The 23,858-nt window shown below is 30.9% G+C and overlaps 1 protein-coding gene across 1 annotated transcript in view; it reads right to left on the bottom strand.

Moving 5' to 3' along the window:
• Positions 1–20,953, bottom strand: part of LOC129807443 (cystathionine gamma-lyase-like) — a 29,584-nt gene extending 8,631 nt beyond the window's left edge. Inside the window, exons 1-4 of the mRNA XM_055856706.1 lie at positions 20,331–20,953; positions 16,925–17,091; positions 4,501–4,875; positions 4,245–4,425 (exon numbers count right to left, since the gene is read on the bottom strand). Coding sequence (XP_055712681.1) covers positions 4,245–4,425; positions 4,501–4,875; positions 16,925–17,077 — 709 coding nt within the window. The 5' untranslated portion in view covers positions 17,078–17,091; positions 20,331–20,953. The remainder of the gene's footprint in view (positions 1–4,244; positions 4,426–4,500; positions 4,876–16,924; positions 17,092–20,330) is intronic.
• Positions 20,954–23,858: the final 2,905 nt, after the last annotated feature.

Here is a 23,858-nt window from a genome sequence, read left to right as displayed (position 1 = left end):
CAAATTCACAATTACTAATTCTTAATTGAAAAGCCGTTCTTAATTATGGCAAAAACGAAAATGAAAGTAAAAATTTTTCATCTGTTAAAGTTTAACTATATTTAAATACTTAAAACAGTTATTATAATTTTCCAACAAGAACAAGTGATAAAACGTTACAACTATCGATAGATAATCAAAGTTTTAAAAAACTTGAAAAAGATTTGCTCTATACTAAATTTTCTCCAATTTCAAAGATTTTAAGATTCTTTTTTGTTTTAAGACAGACACCTTGAAAATATTAACAGTAAGACCGCGAATATACTAGATTAGTTAAATATTATATTATACAAATATATTAGTTAAATAAGAATATTTTTCTTATAAAAATTGTCAAAAGCAAAATTTAAAGTATATACACTGACGAGAGAAATCCGAAAAAGTTAAAATAACATTCCGGAAATGTTAATTTTACCCTGCAGTATTGATCCGAAATCGGTGTAAATATTACCCTTTTTAGGTGTATTAGGGGTTAAAGTTACCCTTTTTCATGTTAATTTCATCCTTAAAAAGGTGTAAAATTAACATTAAAAAATGTTGATATATTTTTACACGTAAAAAGTGTTAAAGTTATGAGGAAAAAAAGTTAATCGCAGCCTCTTTTTTTCTCAGTGTACATAAGCATTGAATTTTAAAACTATATTAATATTATTTTAAATTGGCATTAATTAATTTATTTTAACTCATTGATCAGATAGTTGATTTTGGTCTTTCTCGAAACGCTTATTTCAACCCCTAAGTCTGAATATAAAATCCAAATAAGACACATTTTAATCAACTCAGAAACATTTCAATATGTTATTTAAATACATCAAGGCAAATATTTTACGGCTAATGCTATTTTTAGAATCTTGCATAGAAGTTGAACATCATTGAAAAGTCACACATCCCTCTGGTATTTCCAAAAGTTTTTCAAAGGCATTTCAAAATTCAAGTAGCATACAATTTAATTAATTTATTTATTCTCAGGCAATTAAGAACGCCTCGTTCTGGGCTTGCAAAATCATTTGTCAGGGTGAAGTCCTTGTTACGAAATTTAAGATAAGTCTGATTTTCTTTTAATAATATTACCCTAAAATCAATTAGAATAATATTGCATTACAGATTCTTTTTGATGATTCTCATTTATTTAGATATAGATTATTGATAAACTTGAGAATTTTTAATTTTTTTTTTTATGAATATCTAATATTCAAACTGTTTTCAGTAAAGATATAACAGCTTATGGTCACTTGCGCGTCACGGTATCATTTAGAGCTAATTCACGCTTATTTTGAGGCTTTTTTATAACATCAATTTTTATAACCAAGTTTTTTTAAGAGGAAAGCTGCAGCAGATAAGACTGCAATGAGCGAAATTCAAATAGGGACGGACCTATAGGTGGTGTGGGTAGTCTGTAAGTCCAATTGATCTAAATTTTTTTGTATAATATAACTGTCCAATAACACTTTTTATGGTACACTGAGAGAAATACGAAAAAGTTAAAATAACATTCTGGAAATGTTAATTTTACCCTGCAGTATTGTTCCGAAAACGGTGTAAATATTACCCTTTTTAGGTGTATTATGGGTTAAAGTTACCCTTATTTTATGTTGATTTTACCCTTAAAAGGTGTAAAATTAACATTAAAAATTGTTGATATATTTTTACACCCAAAAAGTGTTAAAGTTATGACAAAAAAAGTTAATCGCAGCCTCATTTTTTTCTCAGTGTAGTGATCCATGTGCATTTGCGTTCTGAGAAAAAAAGAGGGTGCGATTAACTTTTTTTCCTCATAACTTTAACACTTTTTAGGTGTAAAAATATATCAACATTTTCTAATGTTAATTTTACACTTTTTTAAGGGTAAAATTAACATGAAAAAGGGTAACTTTAACCCCCAATACACCTAAAAAGGGTAATATTTACACCGATTTTGGATCAATACTGCAGGGTACAATTAACATTTCCGGAATGTTATTTTAACTTTTTCGGATTTCTCACAGTGTATGACATTAAAAATATCGAATTTTCGAAAGTCAATATTTAACTGGTCTTGAAGTCAGTAATGAATCGGTTAAATATCCGAGAATGACTTATGTTACTCGTGTTTACATTTTTTGTTTGTCCGTATGCCCGTAACTCATGCCAGAACATTCTAAAATGATCATTCTTTATCAATTTTTTATTTTGAAATTCTTTTGTGATTTATGAATCAATTTGATTTATAGTAGATCAGTAAGCACCAAAAGCCCATGCGAAAAACTAATTCACAAAGAGCTTTATCTCGTGAGTTCGAGCATTTCGCAAGGCTGGGAAGCTTTGCCATCTCTTTTTAAATAGAAATTTAGAAAAAAGTATTACCAATCAGAATGATTTTAATAATTTGTATTTCATCCCATTTTTATTTATAACAGAAATAAGTCTGAATTAGCGGAAAAGATTAAAACAAAACTTATTGACCGAAGGAAACGACTAAAGGCTAAACTAAAACAATTGTTAAAAGCTTTATTTCTGTGTTTTACAGCATATTTAAGTCAAAATTTTGCCAAAAAAATGCATTAAAAAACTAAAAATAAGTTCTTTTTCACGATGTAACCAATTTGGAAGTTCGGACTTCCATAATATAGTAATCATTTAGTAATTATGTAATTCTAAAATACCTTCGGGATTATTTAATTATTTTTTTATAAAATTTTAAGCTTTAAAATTTAAGAATCACAACTCTAAATTCATTTAACTGTAGTAAATCTTCACTATCAGGATTTCCAAATTTTACCCTCTATTAAGCCTTATTTTCCTATTTTCCAAATCTAGATATAATGATTTTTTTTTCAAAAAAAACCCTTAATAAATCACATGACAATAAATTAAATCAATCTATAATTTGCAAGATTTCTGAAATGGTGCCACTTGTATTGGCTCTATGATCTTAATCTCTTATGGTCTCTATACACTATGAGAAATTTCTTTAAAAAATGCCTTTTTTAGAAGAAAATTTTCCCTATCTTTGTAGGCAGAAACGTCAGAATTTTTTAAAAAAGGAATTTTTTGAGGAAAATTGTTTGTAGTGTGTAGACACCATTAGGAAAGGTTTTAAATTTTGAAATTAGTTTTTGTGCAAATCTCATAAAATTATAAAAATAAAATTTGGAAGGCGAGCACTTGAAAAAAGCTCAAATTCATGGAATGTTTTGTGTACTGAAGCAGCCTTTTATAGTCCCTTCTTTCAGTGTATCCGACTTTCAGCAGGGGAGACTGAGGCAAAAAGTCACAAATCGAAAAATTCAAAATTCAATATCTTCCAAGGTAAAAAAGATAGCGGTTCAAATTTTTTTCTATAGATAGCCTCCATAGACCTTCTTCAATGTCGTAAGTTTCTTAGAATTCACACAAGGAATTTAGAAAATAAAAAATATCGAGATTTTTAGCCCTATTTTTGAAATATATTTTCCTTGCAGAAGATAACAATTATTACCTACTTATTTTTCAAAATTGATGCACTGGTAAATATTTCCTAAATAATTTGAATTATTTGAATACGAATCCGCTATCTATTTTAGAATTTCACAAAAGTTCTTTTCTCCAGAAATCCTCTTATTAAAAATGGCCACTTGGGGTAAAAAGTAACAAAAGGTATAGATCAGAAAGTAACAAAAAGCGAAGCAATTTCTGATGTCTCACGTCGAAAAGAAACGTCATTATCATGTCTCGCCGCTTGTTGTTTGCATTGGTCAAACGATTTGCAGTCTTTTGTGTGTTTTTTTCTAAAATTACCTTTTAGAAATCGGAATCAAAATAGAGGAATATTACTTTCTCAAAGTTGTAGAGCGGTAAATTTCCTATAAAACTACGCTAATTAGAAATTCTAAAGGTGCTCGAGTAGCTTGTAAAAAAATAAAATATCCGTTTTGTGGCTTTTTTGCCCCAGTCTCCCCTACTCTCCAACTTTTAGAAAGTTACCCTTTTTGGGGTATTTGTGTTCCTGAACACAAATTATTAAACGGATTTTAGTAAGACGCTTGTTATGAAAGATTCTTTAAAATCTTATTGAAATTGAGATTCAAGTGGATCAATTTGATACTGTCCTGCCGCTTAAAACTCAAAGATTTTTTTTTTATAAAAAAAAATTAAAAAAATTCAATTGATCAGCAATCAATTAAATTCGTACAAAAATAAATTTTTCATAAATGCGGTAAAAAAATTAAGAAGTTGTGTATAATTACAGTTTTGCAAAAAGCGCAATCTCTGGTGAATATCATCATTATTTGTAGTAGCAGCTCCCATGATAATGTCCGAGTGTCCATTGAGGTACTTCGTGACGGAGTATATAACTAGATCCGCCCCCAGTTCAAGAGGCCTTTGGAAGTATGGCGACAAGAACGTATTGTCCACCACAACAATGATCTATGAATACAAAATTAAAAGATTTATTCTCAGCATCTGTATCAGTCAAAATCAATTTCAGCAAGAAATACAAACCCCTGGCGTCTTGTGAACTAATTTGCAGACAGCCTCAATGTCCACGACCTTCATGCTGGGATTTGTGGGTGTCTCCAGCCACACGAGCTTTGTGTTGGGCTTTATGGCATTCGCCACAGCATCAGGATCAGTTGCATCCACAAATTCCGATTGGATGTTCATACGGGTGGCCACGAGACGCAAATAGCGACTTGTGCCACCATAGAGATCATCTGTGACAATCAAATGATCACCTGCATTGAGCAAGGAGACGATGGTAGTCGTAGCTCCCAGCCCAGAGGCAAAGGTGAGGCAGTGTTTGCCATTATCAAGAGCAGCCAGGCACTTTTCCAGCATATTCCTCGTCGGATTTCCACTTCGGCCATAGACAAAGCCCTGAAAATGCGTCAAAATCCCTTTTCTACAACAATTTCACACAATCCCCTGTGCTGCAAAAAAAAGAGTCACGGGATGGAAGAGAGAAAAAAGACACATTGATGAATGAGAACGTGAAATAGGGTCATGATCATTGTCTAAAATACTTCACAGAAATTCACATCAAGCAATTATTAAACATTACGTCTAATTAATAAGTTCAATCAATTTTTATTTCGTTCATATTCATCCATCATCCAATTAATTTAAATTCATTGACGCATTTGACAAAAAAAACTGTATACTGTGAATCTTCTTTTCTAATTGCGGTAATTTACTTTTGCAAATGTTTTGCAGAACACGCAAGGAAGATAAACATTTAAATAGCTAATGATTTTTATGTACTTTTTCTTCAAATTAACTTACACTTGTTACAATATTATGGGTTGTTTTTTAAAAACAACTTTGTCTAAACATCTTATCATTTGGTTTTTTACGTAACTTCGGGCCTAAATAAATTTTAGAAAAATATTGTTTATCCAGTATTAAAAAAGCATATCGCACCTTTAGTATTCTAATGCCATATATAACGGTTTTAGCCTGGCGTAAAAGTGAATAAATTCAGGCGCAAAATGTTCTGAATTTTACAATTTTTGCGGAATTAACAACGGTTTATTTTTTTTTATTTTTTAAATAACAATGTTTTTGGGCAGGAAAAGTGTAATATTCTGACTCCAAAAAGCATGATCAGTTCAGTAAAACCAAATATTACAAATTTTGAGGCATTATAATGATATTTAAAAATGTATGGGAAGATAGGGTAAGTTTATGCTACTGTCAAATCAATAAACATTTTTGGGCTAATAAATTATTAACAAGGAATTGTACTGTATATTTTCAGAACCAATGCCCAAATGAAACCGACCAGCCTTAATTGGAGTATGGTTCAAATTCATTTAGCAAATAAATATTAAATAAAAATTCAACGGCGCGAAACTACTCGAAAATCCTCTATTAACATTACGTTATTAAAGACGTTTCCTGAAAAAAATGATTAAATTGGACATACCATATGTCATTATTATGAAAAATGTTCGAGATATCAATTTTCATAAATTTCTAGAAATTCGTAACAATAAGAAATATAATAAATATTTATTCTATTTAAAAATGCCAATGACTTTGTAAAAAAACATAGGGTAAGTGTTCCAAATTCCGGCCAGCTTGCAATTTCGGCCACCTTTTTTGATCTTCGAATTTCCATAAACTTTTAGATTTTACGTACTCTAGAGATTATACAATGCAAAAAAATAACAAAAAATGTAGCTTCGACAAACGAGATGACATGAAAAAGATACAGTAGACTCTCGCAAATTCGGCTCTTTTAAGATCGGGCTACTTTTTAATTCGGGCAGCAGTTACATTCGAAAAAGTTTGTTGTCATTTTTCAAGTTTGATTATGATTATCAAATGAATCAAATGTGCTCAAATTTGGCATGGTTTGTCTTAGTTTTGATGTGATTTTCCATTATTGAGGGATTTTAATGCAATTTACGTTATATATGAGTGTGTAAGCTCAATATCTGTATGCACATGAATAAAAAATCCTTGCATTTCAAAATTGCGAATTTCTGTCTAATTCGGCTGACATTTCGGTCCCATATGCCCGAATTTGAGAGAGTCTACTGTATTGGAAGAATTCCTGAAGGGCAAGGAACTATGAGAATGAAGGTGGCCGAAATAGGACACCAAAGCTATGTCTACATTTTTACTCATTTTAAAATGTATTAAGAATGATTTTAGAGTAAATGAAGACGGTTAACTCTTTACAAGGCTCCAAGCAACACTCTTACAAAAGAAAGAATAAAAAAAAATTGTATTTAAAATATTACATTTCAAACTTGAGACTTTGACGCTTGCATGCAACTATGCCAAAATTTCGCACACTTACCCTAAGTTTGTAAAATATAACTTTTAATATGTTTGTAGAGAGTATCTAAATGTAGCTTGGAAGAGGAGCTAGGATCTCTTTCTCTGCGACTTTACTACACAGAGGAAGTGGGACTCCTTTGAATTGGGGCAGCTTTGAAAATGAGCATTTTTCTCATATTTTTAAATAAACCTGAACCATTGCGTGATACAATTTATCTCCAAAAACCAATTGCGAAGCTAAATTGTATTAAAATAAACCTTAATTCGTTAAAAAAATTAAGATAAAAAGTCCAAGTTCAAAGTTAGCCCAATTCAAAGGTGCCCCACTTTCCCCTGCAAAGGAATAAGTGCATAAGTTTAGGCGCAAATTATTATATTCTTATCTTATTTTGCACAAAAAAACATATTCTTTTTAATATTGAAATGATTGTTGTGCATTTGTTTTAGCAAAAAAAAAACGTGTAACGCCCTTAAGACATTTAGAAAGAAGATTACCTTCTGAAGTCTCGTAAAGTCTCTTGACAGTAATAAAGTCTAAAAAGAACATTCGCCTGCGTAATACTGGATGAGCGGTATTAACATCAAATGCGATTGTGGTGCCTTTCTTTAGATACAATTGGGCAAACTTTAAACGAATAACAAAAGCCTTAGTTTAACTCTTTCGCGTCATTAGGGTCATATATGACCCGGGGAAAAACAATTTTTTTTTGACTATTAATATACAATAATTGGAATACATCGGTTTGTGCACGACATCATAATAGAAGGATGTAAGATTCTTGGCTAATTTTCTCAAGGCTCCAGATATTCAGGAAAAGAAAATATTTGAGATCAAAAATCACGAATTTCGAACTTTGTGAAATGACTTTTCTTTTTCAAAATTTTTTATATTAATTTATTTTTTTCAGCAAAAAGTTCTTTAGAAACACAAAATAGAATATCCAAAGATTGTATATTGCATGTTTTGATGTAATAAACTACTCTCAATTTTCCAGAAAAGCGTGTAGAATTTTCCGGGTCATATATGACCCTATTGTCTCCAAGAGTAACAGTGTTTTCGTCCCAAACCTATAGCGAAATGTAGTTGGGACATTGTTTTTCTTTGTGAAATGCAGGTGGGACATCTTGCTCCTGGACATTTCATCTTATATCTGATGAATTATAACATATTTTGCAATATTTTAGAGTATTCTGCAAGCGTCTCATATTGTGCAATTGTATTGTGTGTGAATAAATATGTGGATAAGTTTATTTTTGCCAAATACCGCACTCAAAATATTGTGACAGATACTGTTCAAGGGATTACCAGGAAGATTCCTGGAACACCAGGAGTACAGTGTTCATCAAGACAATCCAATTTGCCATGGTTTTGGCCAAATTAATAACTTCAAGCAAAAAAAAAACTCTTTAAAAAGCCCGTGATATATATTTTGAAAATGGTATGTACACTTCCCTTGAGGACAACAAGGTCATATATCACCCGGGGTTTTTCCGAGTTTTCACGCAATGGAAATTTTTTTTCCTCTCTGAACTATTATATTTGATCATAAAGCATTAGGAAAAACTCAATATTACATGAATTCATCTTCTGAATAAAAGTAGGACGCGAAAGAGTTAAGGCTTGAATTTGGTGCAAAATAAATAAAATCAATTTGGATTACGAGCAAAATAGTTGTAACGGTTATAACCAATAAGATCAAATTCATTAAAATCGAATAAAATTGGTTTTTTATGCGATTCTTTAGGGAAATTCTTGTTCCTTGCGTTCGTTAGGAGATAATCATCTAAAAATATTCTCCTCAAATGCGAACTGACATAACTTTAAATTTTAACTGTTACTAAAATCCTGGCTACGCCCTTGATGGTATTAAAGAAAGTTAATAAAAGAATGTAATTATGTTTCCATAAATAATTGGAATAGTGATAAACTCAAAATTAATGAAAAATAAAAAGCGAATCTGACGTATAATGAGCCAAGTCAAAAATTTAAAAATTTGATATTTTCCGAGACAAAAGAGACCAAAGCCTAAGAAGTCTATTAGTTTTTTTTTTAATTCCTTAAATGTCCTAAACTCTTAAGGATTCGATCAAGAAATAAGAAGAATAATCGTGCTAAAATTTTGAGCTAGGGGGAAGTGGGGCACCTTTGAAAGCGGGGCACATTTAAAATTGGCATTTTTCACCTATTTTTAATTAAAATTGAGCCTTATCGTGATACAATTTAGATACACGAACATATTGAGAAGCTAAATCACATTTTGTTATGGCTCAGTTCTACTTAAACATAGGAGAAAAATCTCAATTTCAAAGGTACCCCACTTTCAACGGTGCCCCACTTCCCCCTACATTTTCTTTACATGTATTTCAATTATACCCAACATACAGTGGTAAAAGTGTAATAATCACGGAGGATCCTTTAAAAGTATCCCTGTTTTCACACTTATTTAACTCCAGGATAAACGATTAAAAACAATGAAAAAGTCATCTTAAGTGTTCGCTCAGATGAGGGAAAAATGATATGAGTAATAAGTTTAGGATTAAAGATAATCTAACATGATAAATGTGCATACAAAAGTCTTAGAGAAACAAATGATCCTTTTAAAGGATTAAATATGATCCAATTTGATCCTCTCATTTTTTACCATTGTATTTTACAAAATTTAGTCATAAGTGCGTGGTTCCCCAGTCACATATTCTATTATCAAAAATGACCACTCAGCGGAATAAAATGTGTAACAAGAGAAGGCATGAAAAAAAATTTGATAAACATTTTCACTAAATAATATTATTTGGTTTATTTGTCTTAACTGAGAACAATAATATTAAGTACCATAGATGCGGGTAACTTTGTGCTCCGCCGGTGACTTTGCCCCCTCCTGTTCATAAGCTTTTCTTTACTTCTAAAACTTAAGAATGATCCTTACCGATCCGATCTACCATGTCTGATCATTAAGAAACGTTCTTAAACATTAAAATTAAAGAAAAGTGAGAAAAGTTTACGAACAGTAGAGGTCAAAGTCACCCACGTATAGCACAAAGTCACCCCCATCTACGGTTTTTTTTTATTAAAAAGAATTGATTCTTAACAATTTTGTCAAAAAACATTTTGCCTATCACAGACAAGTATATTTTTCAAGTCATTTGCCTGTTTTTTTTTTTTTTGACTTGATAAACCTTTGCGTTGCATCTTTCCTAGCCAATAACAGTTTTTGGAGAATGACTTGAAAAACACATTTTCCGTTGAAATATCAATATCGTTCGGCGAAAAAATTATAGAAATATAAATTTTCTATAAAAAAAATATCTCAATTGGATATTTTCTGTAATTTACGAGTCCACGAAAAGCGAATTAAAATGCCACAAATTTTTTTATTCCTAAAAATATTTGTCTCAACATTTTTAATGATTTCCACATAATAAATTTTTAAAAAATGTTTCGAAAATCACATTTTCCTAAAATATAGACGAAATAAACCTGACCAAAATTATATAGCGATAAATTTCACATAAGGATCTATTGATTAGAAATCTTTCAACTAGCTTAAAAATAAAATAATTGTTTTGTCATATTACCCTTGGTTTCCTAATAATAAACTTTATTTTTGAATTCATAATATTTTAATCCATATGGATCGGCCGCCAAATTCATGACGACCATCCTCTACAAGAAAATGGCAGAACCAAATATTTAGGGTAAGTGTGCCAAATTTCGGCATAGTTGTATGCAAGCGCCAGTCTCAAGTTTGAAATGTAATATTTTTAATACAAATTGATTTTTTTTATTCCTTATTCTTAAGGAGTGTTGCTAGGAACCTTGTAGAAAGTTTATCGTCTTCATTTTCTACAAAATCATTTTAAATCCATTTTAAAATCAATAAAAATGTAGACATAGCTTTGGTGGCCTATTTCGGCCACCTTCATTCTCATAGTTCTTTGCCCTTAGGGAATTCTCCCAAAGCCTTTTTCACGTTATCTCGTTTGTCGAAGATACATTTTTTGTTATTTTTTGCATTGTATAATCTCTAGAGTATGTAAAAACTAAAAATTCATGGAAATTTGAGGAACACAAAAGGTGGCCGAAATTGCAAGCTGGCCGGAATTTGGCACACTTACCCTATTAACTTTAAGTTTTTCGAAACGGTACAAGTAAAGATAAAGGTATCTTTCCATTCAATTTTGTGTATTTATTCACACCAAACCTCATCAAATTATTAAATTGGCAAAATTAAGAACAAACATGATGACTCTCTTATCGCCATTTCTTTGTGCAGTTTATCAGTGAAATAGTCATTTTTGTGCTTTTTATCAAAATTCACGAATAACAACCGGAACATTTGTAAACAAATCTCTTCCATAGCGTCACCATGAGCCAAAAAAAAAAATTAAATTATATTTTCTCATTTACAAAGTGATTATTTTTAATTGTGCTTCAGCATCCATGAAATATACGCCCAAAATAATCACAATTTATTTAAATAAATTTTCATTTCAAGCCGGTTTCATCTTTGACACTGCTGATACTTTTAACCTAGAACCTGATAACGATGATAAATAAACATGAGACAGCATTAAATTTACAAAACTTAGAGATAGTAAAGGAAAATCTCAACTAAACATTTTGTCAGTTTATTAAAATGAACTAAAAAATATGACGACATAATGGGACATTCAACTGACACGAAAACCAAATTAGACATACAATATTTATGGAGTTTTTGTGGCTTCACTTTAGAGTCGTTTCATGTTTCAGCAAAAGAATTAAGACAGAAAAAATAGCAATTGTCTCACTGAATGCAATATCATAGTGCAATTTCATATTTCACCTGACAAACTCTTTATTATCAATGTGCCACATGATTTGTGACTTCATTCATATTTTTCTGACACGTTTATCTTTCAACACAGTCCTAATCAATCGTTACCTTTCAATAACCTTTATCAGTCTTGCGATTTTTATCAGCATAAACATCCATAAATTTTTCTTTACGTCCCCCCTCACTGCTTAGCAGCAATTAACATTTTCACACTCTTTCAACGATAAAATCATACCGAAAAATGATAATTTTGCACAGTAATGTCATATACCAACTCGAGAAATGTTTAATTATCTTCACCATTTTTTTTAATTTTACAAGAAGAACAAAGCAATTGGCAAAAGTGATAAGACATTTTTATTTTTCTGCCTTTAGTATGTATGAGAATATTATATATAAATAATAGGGGAACTTGGGGCAAAATAAGACAGAATCTAAGATAGAAACTCTTATCGCTTATCAGGAAATTTTTATATAATAATTATTGCTTGACAACTTCACTCAAAACACTTATTGGAACACTGAGAAAAAAACGAGGATGCGATTAACTTTTTTCCTCATAACACTTTTTAGGTGTGAAAATATATCAACTTTTTTTAATGTTAATTTTAACCTTTTTAAGGGTAAAATTTACATGAAAAGTGTTAACTTTAACCCACAATACACCTAAAAAGGGTAATATTTACACCGATTTTGGATCAATACTGCAGGGTAAAATTAACATTTCCGGAATGTCATTTTAACTTTTTCGGATTTTTCTCAGTGAAGTTATGTGCTAATTTGTAAGATTTAATTATTACAAGATTTTATAAATAAAGAAATTGTCCAATTAAAATATTTGTAAAAGAAATCATAATAATAATATTAATATTTTATTACACTTAAGCACACACAATTGATACAAAATTCATAAAGCAATAAGGCATAAATCTAGCGTTCGCCTAAATTGTATCCTATACAAATTTATCAAAGATGATGTCTGGCTGACGTAACGAGAAATGTGCTTTTCAAGTCATTTTTCAAAAACTGAATTAGGAAAGAAAATTTTTTGTGATGTTTTTATTGGTTTAGAAAAGACAAAAATGGTAAATCAGATACAAATACACTTATGGAAATCCGAAAAAGTCAAAATAACCTTCCGGAAATGTTTATTTTACCCTGCAGTATTGATCCGAAATCGGTTAAAATATTGTCCTTTTTAGGTGCATTATGGGTTAAAGTTACCCTTTTTGATGTTGATTTTACCCTCAAAAGGTGTAAAATTAAGATTAAAAAAATTTGATACAATCCCCGCGTTCTAATCCGGATCGCCATAATCCGGGCAAGTTCACGACGGTTAAATTTAAAATACTTTTGAGGTTATGAATGCATGCGTATTCAGCAATGTAAATGAACTATCCTGTGATGTTTTTGTTTAATAAATGAAGTATAATAGCATAGAATTCTCTAATTATGTTTTTTAATCTTTTTTAAAACTTTTATTCTAATTCTACAAAAAATCTTGTATTATATTTTCGAGACGCTGAACAAATTCAAAAAAATCCATCCGGATTACGAAGCGGACATCTGTCATATTGTCTCCCAATCATCCGGATTACAAAGCTTGCACTGTATATTTTTACACCCGAAAAGTGTTAAAGTTATGACGAAAAAAAAGTTAATTGCAGCCTCTTTTTTTCTCAGTGTAGTCACCTAAAATTAGCGATTTTCGAATAATGTGTGTATTTCTCCATTGTTATTTATGAGAATTATTGATTTATGTGCCTTGGCGTATAACCAATGTATTCACAGCCGGAGTTTATTTCCCCAAAAGTGTCTCGACTAAAAGATTTATTGCTTTCTATTTGCACAAAATGTCGTTGTCGTTCGAAAAATCCCAATAAATTTTCAAATTTACGCACTTAAGGTTCGCGGTAGGTTATGAAAATTTATAAAATATCATACAACAAAGCTGTCAAAGAAGTTATTCGGTCTTCCTATTCACAGCTTAAGTTTGATACTCCAATCGTATCTTCCAAATTATCTTCTATTATCTTGAACTCTATTGGTACAAAAAAGTCGTTAATGTTCGAGGAATTCAATTCAAACTCAGTTTCAAACTTTCCAACTAAATTTTCCCAGTATAAATTGTTATAAGATAATATTAAGAAACTGTTAAAAAAAATTACTCTGTGATTATGAGAAAAATTATAATGAAACAAAATATTGTGAGCATTATTATTTTTACTTTGTTTTCTTCATAAGACAGTGAGGACTAACATTCGAGACCCTCGAAATTCGAACAGAAAATAAGTAATTCAGCCATCACGCGGACGAAACGCGAAGTAAAACGTCTTTTCATTAACTTTCTCCAACCGATCTTCGATTTTTTTTTAACTTCAGCTGTGACTGAAGCAAGTAATTACAAAAGGGATTTAGAAATGGGTTAGGAAATTTGCACACTCGTTGCTTTAATTTTTCCTGCAGCAAAGTGAAGGCTTGATGAAGGATTTCAATACTGAGCTTCAAATGTCTTTTCTCTTGCAAAAACTCCGGCTGTGAGCACACTGAATATATTTTTGTTATTTTGGAATGAAAAGAATAATAAATAATAATCTGTTGGGAATTTTTTTTTTTTTGAAAGATCCTAATAAAATCACGTTCAGTGAATCGAAAATATTTTCGAAACGCAAACCAAAACATTAATTTTAGAAATCACATTTATAAAAATTATTGATATGGTCAGTAAGGAAAGTATTATAAGAATGTCCTTCAAAATTCAATATTTTATTATCCATATTTTTGCTCAAAACCTTTAACCCTTTAAGGACGATTGGAACACCGGTGTCCCATAAAGAAAATAATTTTTCCTGACTTACCTAAAGTTATTTTATTCTTATGTCTGTACATAATTGTAAAGTAGAAGGTTGAATGAATCTAGAATATTTTTTGCAAGCTTCTAGCTGTTTACTATGTAGTAAATATTTAAGCTCAAAAATGGCGAATTTTGAAATTCTCAAATTCATAATTGATTTGATTTATTTCTTATACTTCCAATTATTATTATGCAAAACCCTTTAGACAATAAAAACTACAATACTCATACGTAATATTTTTCATTAAAGCGAAAAATATTATTCATTGGTATTGTCAGAAAAAATACTTAAATTTTTGGGCTATTTTTGTCCCTATCATTCATAGAAGCACAAAATACACCGAATCAGACTCTCTTGGACTTTCCAAGGTTAGATGTAACACACTTATCTTATGTTGTCTCGTGGTTAAAGGGTTAATAAATATTTTAGACTTTTTAGACGTTTAAAGGGGGTAATACAAGCTATCTAGTAAAACTTTTGAAAGCATCACTGTCTCCTTTCTTGTGGGAAATATAATTTATTTGGTAATTTTCAACTTGTCACATTTTGCCCCAGCTTCCTCTATGTCTGGACCTAACTAATTCAATTTCCTGCTAAATTTCCTTTCATTTGTTGTATCATATCGAATCGTTGCACATGCTTGTTTTAAATCACACTATATATTACTGCACATATGCAAACATTTGCACAATAATGTTTATGAAAACATAAAATGTAAACCAGTTAAATAATGTGCATTTTGTTTTAATTTTAATGATGAATCATTTTATAAATTATTTAATAGTTCGACAAATTTGTCTAGAACAAATTAAAAGGTTTTGCTTAATTTTAGCGTAAATTTTGTGCTAATTTATACAAAAAAAAACCAAGACAAAAACATCTCCAAAAAAATTAACAAGCGACCTGAAATATATTAATATATTCCAGTCTTGATTTAATATTGCATATGGAATAACGTGAACAACTGATAAAACATAACGTGTAAAACAAATATTTTATTCAGGACTTATTTTTATCAAGTGCATTTAATATTAGGGGAGACTGGGGCAAAAAGTCACAAATCGAAAACTTCAAAATTCAATATCTTCCAAGGTAAAAAAGATAGCGGCTCAATTTTTTTTCTATAGATAGCCTCCATAGACCTTCTTCAATGTCGGAAGTTTCTTAGAATTCGAACAAGGAATTTAGAAAATAAAAAATATCGAGATTTTTAGCCCTATTTTTGAAATATATTTTCCTTGCAGAAGATAACAATTATTACCTACTTATTTTTCAAAATTGATGCACTGGTAAATATTTCCTAAATAATTTGAATTCTTTGAATACGAATCCGCTATCTATTTTAGAATTTCACAAAAGTTCTTTTCTCCAGAAATCCTTTTATTAAACATGACCACTTGGGGTAAAAAGTAACAAAAGGTATAGATCAGAAAGTAACAAAAAGCGAAGCAATTTCTGATGTCTTACGGCGAAAAGAAACGTCATTATCATGTCTCGCCGCTTGTTCTTTGCATTGGTCAAACGATTTGCAGTCTTTTGTGTGTTTTTTTTTCTAAAATAGCCTGAAAAGCGCTTTTCTCGTTTTCTCGCTTTTCTCGCAGAGAAATAGGTCTTTCACAATGTTATAGAGCGGTAAATTTCCTATAAAACTGCGGTAATTAGAAATTTGTGAAGCACTCGAGTAGCTTGTAAAAAAATAAAATATCCGTTTTGTGACTTTTTGCCCCAGTCTCCCCTATTATATTTATTTCTTAAATAAATTGGTCTTATCGGACTTTGAGAAATCCCATGTGTTTCAAATATCATATTTTATAAATCCTAATTTTACAATATTTGCTGATAAAATGTCAATCATATAAAAAAGAATTTGTGGGAATAGTAATAAAGTCTTAACAAATGTGACATATTTGCACGTTTCCAATTAATCATCAAACTGATTTAAAAAGTCAGATTTTGAAGCAATAGTAAAGATTATGAGCTTTCCCACCAGGGACGTTTTTTTTCTCACCTACATTCTTCACGTTTGATAACAGTTAATATGGTTTTCCCGCGAAATAACTTTTGTCACCTGGAAACTCAACATTCTTCAACAGTAAGAAACTAATTGATTTCTTATTTTATTCCAAGCCAAAAAAAAACATTAATAAAAAGACATATTCATGTTTATCGATTATCTGTAGTGTTAATGATAGGTTAGATATTCTGAAATTCCTCAATAAACCCACCATCCACCCACGCTGTTGTGCTTTATTCGGTTGATGAAGAAGAAAGTATTAATGTTGGTCGTTTCCAAATACACAAAAAAAATCTGCACAGTCATCAATTTTCATTTGTGTAACAGTTAAAGAAAAAAAGTGAGCACTAAGAATGAGTCATTGCCATCATGCATATATATACATTTTCTTCATTACCACTGAAAATTATTTGGATGGAATAGGTCACAAACAATGCCAAACTGTCAATCCTTACCTTGTGGTCATCCAGATCGTGCTGCTTGAATGTGGTGCTCATGATAATTGGCGGAATTACAGGATTACCACTCCATTGGTCAGGATCTTGGCCAGCATGAATGGCTTTCGTGGCGAAACCCTTTGGTTGTTTCTTGAATTGCACTTCACTCATTTTTTTTTTGCTTTCTAAAAATAAATTCAATTACAAATGAGTTGTAATTTACATCTTTGTTAAATACCTCATAACCTTAGAATTTTCTAAATCTCTGGATTAAAAACAAATTAATTATATAAAAAATTGCAATAATCTACAAGTTCCCAGTTGAGAAGTTTTTAAATTCCTTCTGTGAGGACAGAATAGCTTTAAGATACTGACTTTTCTAGAATTCTTCCCGTAAAACTTGGAATATTTGCTTTAGATGCACTTTTTTAATCTAATTTACTTTGGAAAAATTAAAGAACACTGAGAGAAATCCGAAAAAGTTAAAATAACATTCCGGAAATGTTAATTTTACCCTGCAGTATTGATCCGAAATAGGTGTAAATATTTCCCCTTTTTAGGTGTATTGGGGGTTAAAGTTACCCTTTTTCATGTTATTTTACCCTTAAAAAGGTGTAAAACTAACATTAAAAAATGTTGATATATTTTTACACCTAAAAAGTGTTAAAGTTATGAGGAAAAAAAGTTAATCGCACCCTCTTTTTTTTCTCAGTGAACCTATTACGGGCTTCATACGTAAGGGCCTCGACATTACGGATTAGCCGAGAGACGACTTAGCGTAATTATATCCGAAATAATGGTTAAACTGCATTTCTATAATTTTCCAATAAGCCGTCTCTCGGCTTAAGTCGTAAGTGTGTCTAGAGCATAAGGCTTAAAACTTCTCTAATTTTTCTCAAACAAGGTTTTTGGGAAAATATTCTCTTACGACTGCATATTAGTCACAAAATTGAATGTTATTCAGGATTTCGAGAACTTCAGGAACTTAGATAAACCGTCTGTCTAAAACCTATTATATAGCTTACGTAGCTTACATTCAGATTTTAGTTTTTATATGAAAGATCATTTCTGTCGTTTTGATCTGGAGATTAATTATCACGCTAAGACGGCGGTGGATGCAATACATTTGTAAAATTATAACAAGCACAATAATTTTTGTTTCTAAACATATTTTCAAAATATCTTATGAGAGTGAGCAAGATGACTAGATCTAGATCTCACTCACTCTTATTGAAATGTCAAAGCCATATTTAAATAAAAAATAAAAGTTATTGTGTGTTGGGCGTAAATATCCGTCAATCTATTTATCTGAACTCTTTTTGAAAAACACGTTAACAAAATTAAAGCTTTGTACTCTTGCTCGTGAAAACATTTAAAAAAAATTATTAACATTTCTTAATGCAATTTTTTCAACATTTTCATAAATTTATCAGCCTCTAAGTGAACTGGTAGACACAGTCCGTATAATGGGCATTTTAAATATACAAAAATAGTTTAATCGTATCGTGTTTGCGCCTGATTGGATAAGTCTTTAAAATTTTTAAATGAATTCAATCTCTAGCTAATCGGACAACGTGATCGGAACAAAATATTTTATGCGATTAAATATTTATGTAGATGTGGATAATTCTTCAATTCAATACGAGATTTTTGGGAATAGCTTTGAAAACTCAAATAAATAAAAAATAAAAAAAAAATGTTTTTAATCGTAAATTCACTTTTCTCGCTTGTTATGTAGAAATTAGATGTAGGGGAGACTGGGGCAAAATTTGTCAAATCGCAAATTTTAAAATTCAATATCTTCCAAAAGAAGAGAGACCGAGACTTCAATTTTTTATCATAGATTGTCTTCGTGAACCTCAATAAACGTCAAAGGTTTTCAGGAATTCGAGCAAGGAGTTATAGTAAATAAAAAATATTGAAATTTTGGCCCCTGTTTTTACAATATTTGCTCTTCAAGAAATATCAATTTTCATCGACTTGCTTTCCAAAATTATTGCATTAGAGTGTGTTTGCTGAATAATTTGGATTTGCTGAATACGAATCTGTTTTTCGTTTGTGAATTTTCCAAATTGATTTTTCTCCAGAACTTAAAAATGAAAAGTCGGGGTAAATTTTGTCAGAAGGCATGGGGCAAATATTGTTAAAAAACGGAGAATGCCGATGTTCCACACGGCGAATAGAAACAACCAGTCACTGGTTCTGAGGAGACTGCAGATGATTTATTAGGCAAAACAATTCCAATAGGAAGAGATTAAAGGATTTTTGGAAGAATTCCCAACATCACAAATGAGTTTTTAAGGCCTAAATTTCTCTGGAGTTCCATAAACACAAAACACTCTCCGCCACCTTTTTCCCCTGTTTTGCTATGTGACATTTAATTCGCCCAATTTCTGCAATTTCTAAGCCGGCGAAGAGAATTTTCTTACCAAAAACAGCGTTTGGAAAATAATTTGAAAAGCACATTTCTCGTTTAGATAATAAAAAATGTTCTAGGTAGTTATAAAGGAATAAATTTCCTATAAAAATATTTCAATTGGATATTTCATTCATTCACGAGAACTCGTAACAAAACAAATGAAAATGACAATAAATACCCCATGCCTGGCAAAATTAACCCCAGCGGTTTTGAGAATTTCCACAAAATCATCTTTTAGAAAATTGCTCTGAAATCACATTTCCTTTTGAGTTAGAGCAAAATAACGTTGGTAAAGTTGTAGAGCGGTAAATTGTCTATAAGTATATGCTTAATAAAAATCATTCAGATTTTCTGATAGCACGTGAAAAAATAAAATATTCATTTTGACAAATATTGCCACAGTCTCCCCTATCTAAGAATTAAGTTATATTCGTTAATTTTAATACCGTATAAGTTTTAGTTTTATTAATTTTATAGAACCGTCCAAAATTTTGTATAATGAAGAGAATTTCGGCCAAGTTAGAGTAAATTTTACAACAAATATAAAAAATTACTATATTTATCTGCATTTTCTTTTTTTAGTACGCAAAATATTATACTGCTACACTTTTACTTTCATCAAAATACAGAATATTATATGCTATATATACATTAAGTATCTTTCCGAATATTACATCTTTAATTCTTTAATATGACAAATCATCAATTGTAAAAATTATACAACTAGAACTTATGTGTCACGTCGTGATACGTAAAGTAATGTTAATTTGCGTGAAACTGCCCCACACTTCTCTATGTCTAAAATAAATACCAATTTAATATTAAATGCGCCCAATACACAATGTCCACAAAAGAAACTTGTACGGTAAAAGACTCTTCAACTTTTTAAATGTTGAATAACCCGCCAATTCTCATATTTCTTTCAGCACTAACTATTGCCCGCCAAAACGAACACTTGAGATGATTATAGCTATGGTTTCTTCTTTCATTATCAATTCTACTCACCTTTAAATTTTTACTTTAATAAAACAAAAACTCAAACACTTCCTTCTGAATTAAACTTTCTTCTATGCGGCTAAGAAAAAGCACGTAAAAATCTTATTTTTGGACACAATTAAACTTTAAGGCAAAACGCAGACGTATTACATAAAAATTATGGGGAATTTGACCAAGAAATATCTGTCACAGTTTCTGCGGCACTCTTTTGATCGCGCAAGATCAGAAAAACGGCTATCATGAGCGATATTCTCCTCTTTTAATTTATTTTAAGCATCTAACTAAAAAAATAAAAATTGTATGCCGGTTCTAACGGGAGCTAAGTTACTTGAAATCCGCTTGGGGTATGAGAGAAAACCGAACTGCGAAACACTTTACAAGTCACTGGAGTATCGATCGACTTTTGCGAATATTTTATACGGGAGCTCACGCGACCAACGTGATTATCCATCTCGCTCTTATAACGCATACATTGACCCTTTCATTTTACTACAGCAAAAATGTGGAGTCGTGTGTAAACGTAAAACCGCCACTATCGCACGCTAGAACGAGACGATGTTCAGAAAGTGTCATCAAAATGAGGGAGATGAATAGGCTCACAGGGCAGATGATATTGCTGCCTGGGCCACCCGAATCCAATAATGCCTAATCATGCATGTGGATGCAGAGTACTCTTTGCAGTAAACTCGTTTTTTTGACCGAAGTTTTCTTTTTGGTAACAGCTACTTACATCAGTTCAATTTCTCACTTTCGCACGTTCATCAAGTCATCAAGTTTAAAATAAGTAAAAACTTTGGGACGTATAGTAGAGGAAAGTGCCCATGCTGCATACGATCCCAAGCTTCGTAACGACTAAATTTTTCCTAAGTTTCTCAATAAATTTGACAGATCGCACCTATATTTTAAGAACTAGGGAAAATTTCCAAGATTTTAAAATACTTTACGGAGTCACATTTCGACCACTTAGAATAAAAAACGAATAACTCGCAATAGGCAAATTTTACAGGAGAGCGATTTGAAGCTAAGATTTTACACGCAGTGTATACAGGATTTTTGAGATTTAAAATCTTTATAACTTTGAAAATAATTAATCTTTCAAGTATCAAGTATAATATTCACAGGAAAGTAGATGGTATAAAGAAGTATCCAAAAGCGAATAAAACAATTTTTGTAAAAAATCGAGTTTTTCGACTTATATTCTGAGTGGTCGATTTATTCAGAAGCCTAGGGAAAATTCAGTCATTACGAAGTTTTGGGCCGTATGGACGGCCACTTTCCTCTGCTTAAAAAACTAAATTTTATTTATTTAAATAAAAGTCAAAAAGATTTAAATAGTTCCTGACAGGTTGGTGTCATTAGCTCTGAAAAATGCGACCACACTCTTAGAAAAAATTAGTTCGTACAAGCTCATATGCAGTTATTAGAACTATAAAATATAGTAAATATAGACCCAACTATATATTTAGTTTGGGTAACTAAATGAAATAGTTGATCACAGTTAGTTAAAGTATCCTTTTCATTTAGTTATCACAACTAAATCAAAATAGTAATGGGTACTATACATATTAGTTCCAATTACTAAATAAATGGGGTTGATACCCATCTTATTGGCTGTAATAACTATATCATATTAGTTGTGGTTACTATATAGCATTCATTGTGATGCATATTTCTTATTAGTTGCTTAAAATTCGAAAGAGCTTCAACGCATTACTAAAATAAAAACCACTCTTTACTATTGGAAAAGTAGTCATAATTTTATGAAAATATAGGCCCATCTATTTACATTGGTTGTGAGAACTAAAAGGAATTAGTGACCAATATTAGTTGGAATAATGATTTCATTTAATTAACACAAGCAAATATAATTGTATGAAAGCATTATGAAATAATTGCCGCAAGTTATCCACGTAAATATTGTCTTATATTCTCACTACTAATAAATTTATTATGAGTATAATGTTTTAAGAATATAAGAACTATTTTAAATAGATTTGATAATAATCGCCCGAACAACTAATTTTCATTAGTAATCACGTCTAAACTTTTCTAAGAGTGCAGTTTTAGTGTAATTTTTTTTCTGTTTTCGTACACATTTCATGCGATATCTCCGAAACTACGCAGGTTGCCAATTTAGGGTTTTCGGTTGCCCATTCCATATTAAATTTACTTTTATTTTGTATTTGTATTTTTTGCTAATTCATTCCACAATGACAGAAAACACTGAATAAACTCCAAAGTTTTTTCGGCACTCTAGAAACATAGGAAACGTCACGCCCCTGGTTCCTGTCACTACTATTAGCTAGTTTTAGAACATCGCGAGGATTGGGGAAAACAGTCGAGACAGGGACCAACACAATAAGAAGTCGATAATGCAGAAGCAGTTGAGAACAGTAAAGTGCTAAAAAAATATTCAGGAGAAAGATTTCCTCTGTTCATTTTTAAATGGAATTGCACCATAAGGGCAACTGAGACAGTAGTAAACATGGGGCAGTTGTAAACTATATAGTTTGTATTTCTTTTCTAATTTTCCTTTCTTCTTAATTGTTTCTATTTTTTTTTCAAGGGATAAGGAACCATTTAGCAGGTAAGAATTTATATAAATAAATCTCGTCCTCTGAAGTTAAATATTTTATTTAAAAAAAATCTCTGTGTTTACAACTTAGCCAATGTTTACTACTGCCCTAGGACCCCTAGTATATTATATAAAAGAATATAAATTAACAGTATTTTTAATGCGAAATTAACAATAAATTAAAATAGGGGAAACCGGGGCAGATTTAGCCAGCAAATGAAATTTTTCATTGCGTATAATTTGTAAGAATAATTTTTGTAACAGGCTGATAAATATTTCAATGAATAGGAAGGGATGTGTTCTTTTAGAATAAGTAATGGTTTCCTCAATATTCCTTCTAAGGTAGGCTCGGCAGGCTATAACATCCCACTGTTTAATACCATGCGTGGCTGATCTGCACCGGTTTTCCCTATGTGACTATCAAACTTCCGTTTATATACCGCTACTCAGGAACCGACGCTAAGACGGCGAAAATAAATGAACGATGACGATGAAAATAAATCAATCATTCAATCAATATTTATCTGTTGGCTTATCTTAACTAAACATAAATCAAATTGATATTATATTCTTCTATATTCTTTTTGAAAGACATAGTGGAAGAGGTTAAAATGTCTCAAACACCGCCACTACCCGGTCTATCCAGTCTAGTCTCAGTCAACCACTGAAGAAGGTTCACGTCAAGTCCAAAAGTTCTGGACAAAACAGAAGAATCGTCTTCTTAAGACTAATCAAAGTTCCACTTGCGACAGCATTTGGGTTCTTAATTTTGGACTTAAGCTATCCTACTACTTGAAAACTTCTAAAAAAAAATTGTCTTTACGCCTCAACACCGTTAAAGGGTTAAGCACTATTCTAAACTACTCTTATCTCATAGACTTAAACCTGTATAAAAATACTCTAAATGAAATGATAAATGAGACTTTATCAATCATATCTATAGCTTGATGTAGGATGAGTCA

The sequence above is a fragment of the Phlebotomus papatasi genome, chromosome 3 (assembly GCF_024763615.1).
Source record: "Phlebotomus papatasi isolate M1 chromosome 3, Ppap_2.1, whole genome shotgun sequence".
Classification (NCBI taxonomy): Eukaryota; Metazoa; Arthropoda; class Insecta; order Diptera; family Psychodidae; genus Phlebotomus; species Phlebotomus papatasi.
Note: the sequence above shows the minus strand (reverse complement) of the source record. Positions and strands in the feature narration are given on the sequence as shown.